Source organism: Phocoena sinus, chromosome 2 (assembly GCF_008692025.1).
Source record: "Phocoena sinus isolate mPhoSin1 chromosome 2, mPhoSin1.pri, whole genome shotgun sequence".
NCBI classification, from domain to species: domain Eukaryota; kingdom Metazoa; phylum Chordata; class Mammalia; order Artiodactyla; family Phocoenidae; genus Phocoena; species Phocoena sinus.
Window position 1 is genome coordinate 66,069,783 of NC_045764.1, and position 14,937 is coordinate 66,084,719.

At 39.4% G+C, this 14,937-nt stretch overlaps 1 protein-coding gene and 1 long non-coding RNA gene across 12 annotated transcripts in view; one reads left to right on the forward strand and one right to left on the reverse strand.

The window, feature by feature from the left end:
- The window catches only part of LOC116749270, a 44,846-nt gene extending 41,219 nt beyond the window's left edge, over positions 1-3,627 (forward strand). For both annotated transcript variants that reach the window (XR_004348556.1, XR_004348555.1), the window contains one exon: positions 3,315-3,627. This is a non-coding gene — a long non-coding RNA (uncharacterized LOC116749270). The remainder of the gene's footprint in view (positions 1-3,314) is intronic.
- Positions 1-14,937, reverse strand: part of KIF23 (kinesin family member 23) — a 34,382-nt gene that overhangs the window by 5,542 nt on the left and 13,903 nt on the right. For 3 of the 10 annotated variants that reach the window (XM_032623487.1, XM_032623484.1, XM_032623485.1), the window contains exons 5-17: positions 13,452-13,588; positions 13,131-13,240; positions 12,566-12,736; positions 9,675-9,787; positions 9,401-9,522; positions 8,026-8,128; positions 4,316-4,395; positions 4,112-4,231; positions 3,764-3,890; positions 3,278-3,436; positions 2,515-2,672; positions 1,713-1,886; positions 1,213-1,392 (exon numbers count right to left, since the gene is read on the reverse strand). In XM_032623487.1, the coding sequence (XP_032479378.1) occupies positions 1,213-1,392; positions 1,713-1,886; positions 2,515-2,672; positions 3,278-3,436; positions 3,764-3,890; positions 4,112-4,231; positions 4,316-4,395; positions 8,026-8,128; positions 9,401-9,522; positions 9,675-9,787; positions 12,566-12,736; positions 13,131-13,240; positions 13,452-13,588 (1,754 nt within the window). Of the gene's footprint in view, positions 1-649; positions 962-1,212; positions 1,393-1,712; positions 1,887-2,514; positions 2,673-3,277; positions 3,437-3,763; positions 3,891-4,111; positions 4,232-4,315; positions 4,396-8,025; positions 8,129-9,400; positions 9,523-9,674; positions 9,788-10,491; positions 10,534-12,565; positions 12,737-13,130; positions 13,241-13,451; positions 13,589-14,937 lie in introns of all 10 variants that reach the window. The other 7 variants (XM_032623478.1, XM_032623477.1, XM_032623479.1 and 4 more) reach the window with 6 other exon arrangements.

Sequence of the window (14,937 nt, forward strand, 5' to 3'; positions counted from 1 at the left end):
GATTAAAGAGATAATAACCACATATAATGTATTCACCTTGATAGGACCAAGGTTTGAAAAAAGAAAAGCCATTATTGGGACAACTGGGGAAATGTAAACATGAACTGTAAGTTAGAAGGTACTTTTCAGGGTTAACGCTTTCTTAGGTGTGATGAAGATTGTGGTTATGTAGGACACGAAGCCTATGACTTACTGTCAAAGGTTCAAGAAAAAAAATATTTACAAATCTATTTTTCAAAATAAAAGTCTGGGAAAGCAATTTTAAAAATGAAAGTTCGAAAAAAGTCTAATTTGGGGAAGAGAAACCAAAATCAGAAGGATGTGCTCTAAGACACTCAGTCACTGACTCTGTGGATGCTCATCAGTTTATGCACATCCATGTGACTCTGGGATGTGCCCCAAGGACCTGCTTTCACTGAACAGGAGGTAGTATTTCTGTGCCAAATGGGTTTAGGCTTTTTCAGATGAAGAGCTAGGCCTCAATTTCAGGGTGATTTGATCTTCCAAACTAACAGAAAAATTAGACCTTGTTTATATTAACGCTCACCCATCTTTCCATTGAACTTTCTGAAGCAAGTTCGTTAGTTAAAAAAAACACAGAAGATTAAAATCTATTGCTACAATGCTTTAAAATAATACTGGCACTAACCCTGCTGCAGTGATCCTCTTCTATTTCTATCTCATTTCTGAGTGAAGGAACCACCTCCCTGCCTTCAGTCCAGTACATCCCTCGCCTTCTGTCTGACACGATACAAGTTTTACTTTGTCCTGGCTCCTGCTGCCTACGCCTTGCAATAGATGTGACATTGAGAGGTGTGTTGTACGAAGGAATTTTCTGCTCCCATTCCGAAATACAGGAAGCTACAGAAATGCTGCTGCAAGAGTTAGAGCACCTATGTAGCTGTGGCTGGCTCATGAGTTGCTGGCCGTTGGAAATCTGAGCAATACAGTTACTAGAAGGCTAAAAAAATTGAAGAGAAATTAATGAGCAAGACTTGAAAAAGGGAAACAATTCATTACTTTAATATTAGCACAGGAAGACATAGTTTTTGTACTAAATTACTAGTTTTTATACTAAATTTGTTTATACTAAATTTGAAAATATTTATAAATAGAAATATATTTTAAAAATTGATTCTCAGAAATAATCACCTAATCTGAACAAACCTTCTCTAGTACTGCCAAGTTACTACACAACTACAAGTAACTTACCGGTACTGGTGATGGAGAAACAGATCTTTGAGTAGCTTTTTCTCGATCGCGCTCCCGAGAGGGTCTCTCTGGCCGTTCAGTTTTGGGTTCAGTAACGATAGCCTTCAGTTGTTTCAGTTTTTCATCTTTCACCCAGAGTTTATTTTGCATCTCCAGCTGTTTGGCTGCCACTCGACGCTCCTGAAGGTTATGTATGGCGATAAATATTCTAATTCAGTTATAGCAAACAAGTGCACTAGTTTACCTGAACGCTTTACTTCCTAAAGATGACAGTTCACTAGTTTACCTGAACGCTTTACTTCCTAAAGATGACAGTTCTCCAGTTCTTGATAATGCTTATTAATTTGTTGTGACTTGTAAGGGCAGAGGAAGGAAGAGGAACTGAATAGGGGCTGCTGTGGCCACCACCACTAAAACCCTACCCCAAGTACAAGTGATTCAGAAGGCTACAATTAGAGATGAATCATCCCTGACCTGAGCACTGTATGAATGACACTCACACATTCTTTCTCCCACTTCATGGTTGTTTCTGTTACCATGCCTTGCAGCCTGGCTTCTAGTCTGCGCTTGTCAGAGAACTGTTGCTGAAGTTTCTGATTCTGGGTTTCCAGCTCCTGTTGCAGATTGCGCTTATCTTCTTCATAGATAGTCGTTGTTTTCTCTAAAATCTCAACCTGGAAAAGTAGGCCATTATGTTCAGCATTTGGTATGTAAACATTTCAAGTAGCTTTAAAATAATCTCTCTCATAATCTTCTTATGCAAGCATAGTTACGGAAAGAAAAATCATGGAGAAAGCATTTTCTTCTAAAATTTCATCTGAATTCCCACCTCCATTCCTAGAAATGAGAACTTTTAAACAAGTTCCTCACTGAAAGATGAAGTTATAACTGATTTCATGTGAAAATTACTTTTCCTGAAAATTAAGGCTTAAAATTTAATTTTTAGGCTACTTTCAGAATATATTGGTTGAGATTAGCTTCTCTCTAGAATGAATGTGTACCCCCTAAGTGATCCTCAGTAAATGAGAGGACATTACACAGTAGTAAATCAAAAAGCAAGCTATAATCAAAGCTAAACCGTAGAACATTCTCTTCGATTGCTAAAGTCTATTTCATAAAATTAAAGAGTGTATTACCCCTTTTATGCTTTTCACTCATATTTCCTCTTTTTGGGGATGGGATGAAGATTAGTAAATAACCAAATGATAACTCCCAGTAAGCAGCAGCTGCAGGCCAGTATAGCAGAAGGGCTAAGTCCGAGACCAGTGCTAAATATACATCCATTATAATACCAAAGCCAACCTTGTATTCTAAAGTTTTGTTTTTCTTTTCCAGTCGTTCAATTTCCGATTTCTGTCCTGAGATCACCTTTTGTTTTTCACTTAGTTTTCCTTGAATGTAGTTTTCTTTACTTAAAACAGCATTGTCAAATTCTTGCAACAAAGCTTTAAAAGTAATAGCTGAAACAAGAGCACGCAGGGCAAGTTTACTCCGATTCAGAAATAACCAGTGAAATCAACTTTTATGTGATGTGGGCAAGTTATTTTTTCTGAGCACATTTCCTCATTTCAAAATGGGGATTTAAATACCACTTATCTCACATTTTTCTTATGAAGATGTAAGTACATTCACTGAGCACTTACTATGTACCAAGCTGTTCCTGTCCTACATGATTTTCATACATTATCTCATTTATCCTTACAGCACCCTCTGAGGTAGGAGCAATGACAATCCCCATTTTGCGGATGGAAACTAGAAATAAAGGATTAAGTGATTTTCTCAAAGATAGTTATTATAATGTAATACATGTTAAATGCCTTGCAAATAAGTAACTAGTAGGAACTAAAAAGTAACTGTTACCCTTTGATCATCACTGTTGATTTTTGAAAGGGAGAAATTCATACCCACTTTTCTCTTTTGTTTTACTTTCTTGGAATATAAAATGATGCCTTGGGGACTACTAAGTTCAGAGACAAAATAACCCTTCCTTGAAGATTCTATCCGAACAAAGAACTCAATTCCCTGCAAATTTCTGGTGTTAAAATGACTGCAGTTTTGCACTTACACTGTTTGTGAAACTCATCAATCATCATTTGTCGTAGGTGATGTCGTTTCTCTAGTGCTTCAACCAGCCTGGGAAGAGTCTGCTCATCACTGATATCCAAAATTTCGCAGGATGGCAAAGGTGGAAAACTCTGCAAAACCACTTCTGAAACCAGTAGTTCTGTATTGAGTTATTAAAAATAAAAAGTTAGTTACACAGGAAAAAAAGTTACTCAAACAAGTTTTAACACTGTGATAAGATCCCCAGTCAACATTGTACCTTGTTGGGCTGTCACAATACTTCCTTTAAAATGTGTTATAAAGAAGGAAAAATGAAAAAAAAGGTATATAATAAAAGAAATGTCACTTATACTTTGGTTCAGATTTTTTTTTGCACTTGCTTTTTGAGGGGAAAGGAAGTAAACAGTTTTCTTATGTGAAACAGATTTTTTTCAAAAGAGAGAGAGGCAGACTCATCGGTGGGCAGATGACATACAGCAGCTCATACCATCTCCAACAGGACCTCCCCGGGCCTGGTTTCTGTATCGCCTTCCCGGCGTTAAACCACATATTGCCTTGTCTGTTGGTCTTGCTACTTCAACTTCTTGGGTCACTTCTGCAAATCTCATGACTTGCTAAGATACAAAATAAATGGGGTTTGTTTTTTTAAACAAATAAGCATATCCAAGTCTTTCTAAAGAAATTAGTAAATGAAACGGTAATAGATTGGTCATTAGTTCACTTCTGTAACTAATGGTTCTGTATCAGTTTAAAAAATGTTCAAAATGTCATTCTTCACATCCAAATGGTTGTTTTCTTTATAGAAAGTCAGACTTTATAAAGGCATTAAAATTACCAAGCTTTCTTCATAATCTTCGGCCTTTGGATTCACACACACGATCAGGCGTACTTTCCCTTCCCCATCAAAGTAGTTCTTGAACAGATGGGTTAACTTTGAATCTCGGTATGGAACCATCTATAAATATATTCAAATCCAAATACATAAGGCAGAAAATGCACACAAACAAAACTATACAAGTGTCCAAAGGCTGCTGCTTACCTTGTTAGTTCCATACGTTTGATTCTCTCTCAGGACCTCCATACACGTTCTTAGCGTCATTAGTGACTGATTAATGTTACCTGACAGAAAAATGTACACAGAAGACATTTGAAGACAACAGTTGAGTAGCTAGAGTGTGGTCTGTTTGCCTATGAAATCCCTACTTCATAGAACTATTAGATGGAAATTACAAATGACAGATTTTAGTGGCCCAACTTAAAGAGCCGTCCACATCTGGCAGTGTTGTGGGAGAGGGCGAGTACCGTCCTTCAGGGACTCTATCGTAAAGACTCTCCACTGAATGCAACATTATGCTGCATGACCCATGAAGTTTCTTCCAAATCTTAAATACTGTGATGTGAAAGAGTATATTAGATACAGATGTTTAATATCCTCATAATAAAATATTTTCTCTAAAGCATGACCATTTCAGGCTACAGGTGGCTCCATCCGGACACTGAAGTCTCCCCTGCACCAGGAGGAGCCCCTGTCTCTACCAGTCAAGCATCTTAAGAGCCAACTAAATCTGTTCCCTCAATGTCTAAACAAGGGTTTCTTAGGCAGCACACTTGTTAGTCCCGGCCACTCGTTTGAATTTCTCAGTCGAAGCAAGTCTGACAGATCTATCAAGCCAACAGTACAGGAGACCTCACCTGCCTAGACCCCAGAAGTACCTGAGAATTTTTTCATCATGAAACCTTAAGGTCAGCTGACTCCACCATGCTTTCATTCTTAGCTGCCTCTCAAAACACAGAGCTTGGGCTTCCCTGGTGGTGCAGTGGTTAAGAATCCCCCTGCCAATGCAGGGGACACGGGTTCGAGCCCTGGTCCGGGAAGATCCCACATGCCATGGAGCAACTAAGCCCACGCGCCACAACTACTGAGCCTGCGCTCTAGAGCCCACGAGCCGCAACTAGAGAAAACTCGCGCGCAGCAATGAAGACCCAACACGTCCAAAAATAAATAAAAATTTTAAAAACAAAACAAAAAAGCCCACAGAGCCCATCTGCACCTCTGTGATATTCCATGATGCATGCTTTATTTTTCTTGACCCCAACTCCCACTGCCCTCCCTCCTTTTCTTCCATTGTGTCTCCAAAATCGATATTCCTGTTAACAGACTTCCCTCATGCTCAGGCCTCTCACACAATGATCCATTCACCCCTTTCCCTAATGCCGGGGGTTCCTAACCCGGGGTCTGTGTTGTCCATGGGTACACTCCAGGGAGTCTGCATGCATGGATGGGAAATAAATTACATCTATTTCTATTGCTCTCTGAAATGTAGCCATTTCTTTCATTACGAATGTAGGCCAAAAACCTACAGTGGCGGTAGTAGTACCACCTGTGATTTTTAATCAGTAGAAGTCACAGATACTTTTATAACACTATGGTTTATTGTTGATCTCAAGATACTTTGAAATTATGCAGTTATTAGACATGCTGATGGGATTTTATTTAAGGCTTTTAATAAAGCACATAAATTACTATATGACAAAGGTTTTAAGAATACTTTAAAAAACACGTTTCAGTCTAATTGGTTTCCTTTTTAATCCTGTATTTTATGTTACACATCCTAAAATATCATTCTGAGTGGTGTCCACAAGCTTTACCCCATCCCATGGCAAAGCCCTGCAACCTTACTTTTATTTCCCAGAAGGGTGGTGCTTCCCCTGCAGCCCTGTAGTCTTGTGAATAAAAGTTGTTTGTTTTCTAAAGCCTGACATTTTATAAGGATGGTGAGTAGAGGGAGGCCAGCAACATTTTCCCAGTTCCTTACTGCTGCCTTCAAATAAATGTTCCCCATACATGCCAGCTCCTGGGTCAACTTCAGGATCTAAGAGGAAGGTCACTCTGACCTGCCATCAGAGGGCCCCAGCCTCCTCAAGTCCAGTAGACCTTTCTCTCTTTACCACTGTAACCACACCCTGAACCTTGTCACTCAGAACTGCAGCACCTCTAGAAACCTGAGGCTAAACTGTGCCCCAGGCACAATATCCTCTTCTAGCTCTCACTCCCTAACCGTGTCACACCTATTCCCCATCCTTATCAACACTGATAGTGCTTTCTGTTTTTCCCCCCAAAGCATCAGAACCCTCAGGTTTCTACTTTGCTCCCAATCCAGCTAAACCTCTTTTCCCATCAAGGTTAATCCTTCCTCTTGTGATCTGGATTCCGGATGCTCTGTCTTCTTATAAAGACGTATATAAAGTGTGTGTGTGTGTGTGTGTGTGTGTGTGTGTGTGTGTTTAGTCATTCCATACTCCCTCAAGTCACCTAGCTACTCCTCCACTCTCTCCTTCCCAGTCTCTCTAAATTAATCATCTCAAGGATTTGTTGTCCAAGGCCCTGCCCTCAGTTTGTTCCTCTTTGTTTTCCATGGATAATCTTATCTTCCCCATTGCTTAAATCGTGCTTTTATTGGCAAAACCTAAACCTATAAACCTCAAGTCAAATCTCTCTTCCAAATCCATGTACCTCTCTGCTGCCTCCAGATGACAGGATTGCTCATCTGAATTACTGCAAAAGGCTCCTGACTGCTTTTCATCTCTCTAGACTTGCCTCTGGTAAATTAATCTGCTACACTGGGGAAATGGTCTTTCCAAAACTAATCCTTCGTTGACTGTAACAGCAGAAAGATAACAAGTTTTGAAAGTTCAACCAACCTGGGTTTGAACCAGGCTCTAACCTTGGGAAAATTACTTAACCTCTTCCAATCTGAAAACTGGGTACAATACAATCCTGAAAAGTCACAATCAAGAAATCAAGCCCACGTATAGTAGATACTATGACACACACTAGTCCCTTAATAATTGGTAGTCACCATTATTCCTTCAAGAAAAAATTCAGACTTTCTAATATGATAGTCAAGGGTCTTAATGACCTTGCCTTGCCCTTCTTCCTCAGTGGTCACGGCTCACCAACCCACACCCTACACTCCAGCTACCTTGACCCTGCCATGTTCTCTCGGGAATGATGCCTTTAATTCTATCCTCCTTCAGAGAGCTCACGCCTCAATTTAAGTGTCAACTCCACACATTCTTCCCCAAAGCTCCCCTCTCACACACAGCCCCAGAATGGATGGAGCAGTCCTGCTCTGTACTCCCACAGCACCTCGTGCTCACCTCCTTCATACTCTACTGAGACACTCTCTTGTACTAGATGGGCTCTCTAGGGCAGGGTGTCATCCTTTATATCTGTGTTCAACTCCTGTAACACAGTAGGTACTCCATAAATGTTATTAACATAAAACATAACATGAATGGCTCTACTAAATGAAAGATTAAAAGGGAAAAACACGCACACAGATTTCCTCTCAACTGGCTTTTGTATGCAAAGATTTTTCCTATCTCCAGAAGCCACTTTTTACCACTTTTTACCACTTTGAATGTTGGAGTAACTATTCAATCACTTAATTTCATGGACCCAGTACTGACACGCCAGCCATAGATATAATAGACACTTTCAATATGAGTATAACCTATTTTATATTTATTTTACTCACTTTTCCTCATTCTTAAAGAAATCAATGTGTTGTAACAGATCAATACCAAACCAGCATAACTAAAGAAAAAGCACTGGTCACTTAGCCTCTAAATTCTTAGTCAAATTAAAGACAGTTATGCATAAACCACCTATCAATAAGTGACGATAAATGGGCATGGCAAGTTTCTGAAAGTTGTAGCAATAAGTAAGTGCTATGCTTTGCTCACCAGCTTCACGTAACCTGTTCCCTTCTGCTTTTGTCCGGTTAGTTCTTTCACTTCCAGCAAGATCTACCAAGGACAACTGGCTAATAGTGATTTGTTCTTTTTCCTGAAGGGAAGATTATAATGCCAGTAACATAAGTTATAACTGGTTTACAATGTTCTTTAAATATATTCAAATCAAATTAAGTCTTATGAGTACAATGTTTGCACAATACAAAATGTATAGTAGGGGTGAAGGATCCATGTTTGGGGGAAGAGTTTGCTAAAAGCATGTGATAAATACCCTCATGGCATTACTTGCCCATTGTCTGGTCTTCTACATTATCCTGTAAGCTCCACAGGAACAGGAATTCTACCTTTTAACCACTTCATCTCCAGCACCTTGCACAGTGCCTAGCACTCAGCAGGAGCTCAATAAATGTCTGCTAAACAGTGAGTCTGCAACAAGGCTAAATATTTGTATAATGAGATATTTGATAATTTTACAGTCTAGTAATTTCATAACACTCTAATAACATAAGAAATGAAAGTCAAGAGATACATAACTGATACTATAACATTAGACGTGATTCAATGGAAAGCAAGTGCACAGAGACTTGACTTAAAAGGATTTTCTAGCTAACATTTATCAAGTGCTGACTGTAAGCCAGGCAATGGACTAAAAACTTGACATGCCTCACCTCCTTTAACCCTCACAGCATTACAAGGAGGTTATTAGAATTAGGTGAGACAAGCTAGTAAATGCCTGCGAATCAGAATTCAAATCCTGGTGGTCTTTAGTACCATGCTGAACCATCTACTCCTGCCATCTGAAAACCTTCGTGATATACCACAATTTCAAGATATGTTTTGAATGGAATTACATTTTAATAGCTTAAAGTTATTAAATGACTTACATGTTCAGGCTCAAATGCTGTTACTAATCGATATAAGCCTTGTAGCATGACAGGCCCAGGAGTAAAGAGTGGTCAGCAGATGGGGGGCCCTACTGGCCTATCAGCCGAGAGAAGAACAATCTAGAATTGGCCACTCCTGAACTGTACCGAGCCTGGAGAGTTAACTGCTGACATTTAAACACCATTAACTGAATTTCTACATACAAAATGAGTCTTCAGAGATAAAATACATGTTATGATTCATTGTTTTATCTCCTCTATTAGATATTTATAAAGATTTGTAAACCTTTTTCACAACAAAATTCCAGGTTCTAAGATTTAATAGCCAGTTTCCCAAAACTATCATTTTTTAAAAACATCATCACCGACACATATATTAATTCTAGAGCAATATTCAGTGTAATGAAACCTCCATGATTTACCTCTGATTCCCAAAATTAAGGATTCAGAACAAGAAAACACTCCACACGTTAAATCTTTACCTGTAAGACATTGTCTCCATCCGCATCCAAGGGAGCCTGAACTAATTTAATGTTGAACACGCTATGGGAACGGCTGGACTCACGATTCAAATGTGTGTTAGCAATTCGTCGCTTTTTCTGGCCTACAGTGACAGAGAAATCATTGATCAAATCTCTGAGTCATTTCAGTGTACATACCTTCTACCACACCAAAAAGTATTGTCAAATTAGAGTAGCAGCTTTCAGGATTATATCTATCACTGTATATATCTGTAATTCTAGCTCTGCTTCTAACCTCTCCAGAAAACTTCAAAAGCCTCCTCAGTAGATTTCACTTCTACTTCTGTACATCCTGCAACGTACATGTTATGGTTCTTATCTTCACGAAGCAACTTAGATTGTGGAGGTCTATGGGAAAGAAAAAACATTAGTTTCCTATATTATAAGATACTGATATTGCAACTTAAGGACTAAAATGTCAGGCAACATGACATCCATTCTTACAACGGGAATAAGCCTAAGCAAGACTCCAGAAGCACATTACACTTGGATAAGAATAAGGATATATAGTAAAAAGATTAGTTACATAACAGGATAACAGGAATCTATTTTGTTTTAAAAGCTTTGCTCTAATTTGTTCTAACAAAGCACATGAAACAACACTTACTAAACAATTAGAGATCAAAGTAGTAGTATAGCACCATCACATGCACAGGTTAAGCATCAAAATGTAGCATTTTCTTAATTTTAAAAGATCAACAGATAGAGCTGGTTCTGACTTCAGTGTCAACAAAAAACAAATTCAGAAGGAGTTTGGTATATACCAGGAGTGGCAATCCTTTCAAAGTGGCTGGTCAAGTTTTAGTCTAAGGTAGGATGAGGATGGGAAAGGTGCTGCCTGTTTGGCCTCAGTCTTGTGAATGGTGGGGGTAGAAACATTTACCAGCCACCATTATTCAGCAAATGGCAGATTTCTCAGGGACCAAGAAGGGGCTTAGAAGTAGCAGCCGGCCCAGTACCAATGAAAAACCACCTACATGCAAACATGCCACAGATGCCAACCACTAGTATAACTGTACCCTTCTCCTTAAGAAAAGAGCACCATCACATACACAAAATCTGTGTTCCTCATGGGCGCGCTGCAACTATTCCACCTACCAAAGGAATAAGGTAGAAGTTACTGTTTCTATAGCAGCCATCTCACAGCAACACGTTCAGTCCAGAGTATCTGACAGTCACAATGAGTCGTATCTTAAAAATCCTCTGCTTCTAATATTTCTTCATTGTATTAAAAACTAAACCTTAAACCAGCTCAAAAAAGCAGGTTAATCACCACCCTAACAAAATCTGAATTCACTGCCAAATAAGCACCCTGTGAGTTCATTCAAGGAGTTACCAGAAAGGTTACAAGGCACAGTCACATTTGTCAGTCTTCACTTACATAACAAAACCAAGATAGGCTTCTTAGAAAACAATCTCATTTGGAACAAATCAAACAGAAACTTGGCACATGTGCAGACATGAAAGTGATCGGTAGCAGTGAATGACATCACAAAAGTTTAGGAAAATGGGTATATACAACTGATACTTTGAAACAAATGGGAAAGTAATTAGTCTATAAATTGTTTAATATAAATAAAAGTGGGGGGGCTTCCCTGGTGGCGCAGTGGTTGAGAGTCCGCCTGCCAATGCAGGGGACACGGGTTCTTGCCCCGGTCCGGCAAGATCCCACATGCCGCGGAGCGGCTGGGCCCGCGAGCCATGGCCGCTGAGCCTGCGTGTCTGGAGCCTGTGCTCTGCAACGGGAGAGGCCACAACAGTGAGAGGCCCGCGTACAGCAAAAAATATATAATAATTAAATAAAAGTGGGTATACAGACACCTGTTTTTAGTCTAATTGGTTTTCCAAATCTAGCTGTTCCTCCACTAATATTCACTGAGACATATACACAGAAGTTAAGTAATACAACACAGGTCTTCATATTATTTGTCTTGAGAGGCCCTGACAAAGACAGCATTGAAGATAAGCATTTAGCTTAAGAACAAAACCATCAAGGAACAAGATACCAGAGTCAGCTCTGGCACAAATGTAGTTTGTGATGACAGACTGTAATTGCTCTTCAGTCTCAGCAGGGCAAGACCCAAGGAAATCTAAGTAATAGTCTTTTAACTCTGGTAGAATGACAATACAGATGTCACTTCTTATTGGAGGTCTGTGACTATTAGTTGTGCAGACAACAGCTTTAGGCTCCATTCTGTGGGGATCACCAGAACACAGATTAGAGGCTACAGACTCCCAACATTAAGTGTCAGGTTCTTAAAGGTAGCCCCAGGGTACATCAACAGGGACACTTCTTTATACAATTAAGGTCCTTGTCAAAATACAGCCCAGGGCCCACATATATACAGTAGAATATTACTCAGCCATAAAAAGAAACGAAGTTGAGTTATTTGTAGTGAGGTGAATGGACCTAGAGTCTGTCATACAAAGTGAAGTAAGTCAGAAAGAGAAAAACAAATACTGTATGCTAACACATATATATGGAATCTAAAAAAAAAAAAAAATGGTTCTGAAGAACCTAGGGGCAGGACAGGAATAAAGATGCAGACGTAGAGAATGCACTTGAGGACATGGGGATGGGGAAGTGTAAGATGGGATGAAGTAAGAGAGTTGCACTGACATATACAATACCAAATGTAAAATAGATAGTGGGAAGCAGCTGCATAGCACCGGGAGATCAGCTCGGTGCTTTGTGACCACCTAGAGGGGTGGAATAGGGAGGGTGGGAGGGAGACGCAAGAGGGAGGGGATATGGGGACTTATGCATACATATAGCTGATTCACTTCGTTATACAGCAGAAACTAACACAACAGTGTAAAACAATTACACTCCAATAAAGATGTTAAAAAAAAAAAATACAGCCCAGGGCCAAGAGTTTTTCAAAAGTAAAGTCTAAGGTGAATATTCTCCTTAGATGCCTTAACCCAGTGGTCTTCCTAATACAGCTACATATCTAGTTAATATACAGAACTATTCACCAAGCACCAACTGCATGACATATAAGTTATATTTCATTTTGAAAACAAAAGTAAGCTTTATCCCCATTTATAGCTGAGGAAACTAAACCTCACTGATGTGAAGTGACTTCAAGGTTAAGCAGCTAAGGGACTCTCTCCACTACTTACTTAGGCTTTATGGGATCAAACGGCACCTCTTCCAATAGATCATATATGTAATTATTATATATTTCAATATAAGAGACAAATACACCGTAGACACTATCTTCATCAACCTCTTCTGCTTTGCAAAATTCTTGTACATTTATCATATCTGCAAACTCTGGATCTACTTGTCGTCTGAAAAAAGAAAGAAAAAGCCCCAAAGTCTCATCTTACACACCGTGAGTAAATAAATGACCTCCATTACAAGCAGGAATGCACAGAGCAACTTTATTCATACTCATGGTTGGGCCAACAGTTCTCCCATATCTCCCCAGATACGCAACACAGGCTTTTACACCCTCTATCACGAAGAGTGGCACCTTGCCTGAACAGTGATTCAAGGGCAGTGTGCTCAGAACCAAACAGAACAGCTGAGCAAAAAAACTTACTTAAGAACATCCCTCAACTTTGACCTCACTAAAGTCAACGGTCAGACCAACTTCTCCACTTCTGTTCACCATTCCCTATGCCTGAGGAAAGCACTGGACAGGGTTCCCACGAGGCCAGTGTTACAAATGTAATTACTTACTTGCCAGAGGGGGTCTTTGGATTGGGCGTGGCTTCTCTTTTCTGCCGTTCTAATAAAGCATCAACTTCACACTGTATATCCATACTATTCCTATCATTAGATTTAAAAACCTTAAAGTGGGGGCAAAAATCAGACCATAATTTTTAGACTTTGACCTAAATAGTAAGAAATATACTTAAGAAATAAAAAACAATATTTAAACATATTTAAAGTTTCAAAAGGTATCCAATGCCTTAGTTCTCCCTTAATACTACTGTATTCACAGGTATTTTGGCACCTATGCCCTCTAGTGAGTCACAACACACAAAAAATTAAACTTACGTATCGTTTAGCTTGAAACGACCCTATACTGTTAAAGAGCATGTCCAAACAGCGAGGAAGCAGTCCTCCTTCCCCTGGAGAACCAGTCATAGTGTGAGTTTTTCCACTTCCCGTCACACCATATGTAAAAAGGAGACCTACAATGTAACAAGTCACAGTTATATATTAATTGGCTATATCTTAAAAGTCCTCCATGTATAATATTTTTTGTATTAGAAAACACTTAAAATTAACCGCTCAACACCTCAACATATAAGGCAAATGCTAACAGCCATGAAAGGAGAAATCAACAGTAACACAATAGGGAGACTTTAACGCCCACTTCCATCAATGGACAGATCATCCAGACAGAAAATCAATAACGAAACACGGGCCATAAATGACACATTATACCAGATGGACTTAATTGATATTTATAAAACATTCCATCCAAAAGCAGAATACACATTCTTCTCAGGTGCACATGGAACATTCTCCAGGACTGACCACATGCTGGATGACAAAACAAGCCTCAGTAAATTTAAGAAAACTGAAATCATATCAAGCATCTTTTCTGACCACAACGCTAAGAGATTTGAAATCACAAGAAAAAAAACTGTCCAAAAAACCCAAGTAAGTGGAAGCTAAACAATATGTTACTAAACAACCAATGGATCACTGAAGAAATAAAATACCTAGAGACAAATGACAACAAAAACATGACAATCAAAAACGTATGTGATGCAGGAAAAGCAGTTCTAGCAGGGAAGTTTATAGCAATAAAATCTTACCTCAGGAAACAAGAAAAATCTCAAACAACTTAACCTTACACCTAAAGCAACTAAAGAAAAAAGAATAAACAAAACCCAAAGTGAGTAGAAGGAAAGAAATCATAAAGATTGGAGCAGAATGAAATGAAATAGAGATGAAGAAAACAACAGAAAAGAGCAATGAAACTAAAAGCTGGTTCTTTGAAAAGGTAAACAAGACTGATAAATCTTTAGCCAGATGCATCAAGAAAAAAAAGGGAGGGCTCAAATCAAGAAAATCAAAAGTGAAAACAGAGAAGTTACAACAGACACCACAGAAATACAAGGGATCATAAGAGACTACTACAAGCAACTGTATGCCAATAAAATGGATAACCTAGAGGAAACGGACAAATTCTTAGAAAGGTACAAGCTCCCAAGACTCAACCAGGAAGAAATAGAAAATATGAAAGGATCGATCATAAGTACTGAAACTGTGATTAAAACCTCCCAGCAGGGCTTCCCTGGTGGCGCAGTGGTTCAGAGTCCACCTGCTGATGCAGGGGACACGGGTTCGTGCCCTGGTCCAGGAAGATCCCACATGCCATGGAGCAGCTGGGCCCATGAGCCCTGGCCGCTGAGCCTGCACATCTGGAGCCTGTGCTCCACAACGGGAGAGGCCACAACAGTGAGAGGCCCACGTACCGCAAAAAAAAAAACAAAAACCTCCCAGCAAACAAAAGTCCAGGACCAGATGG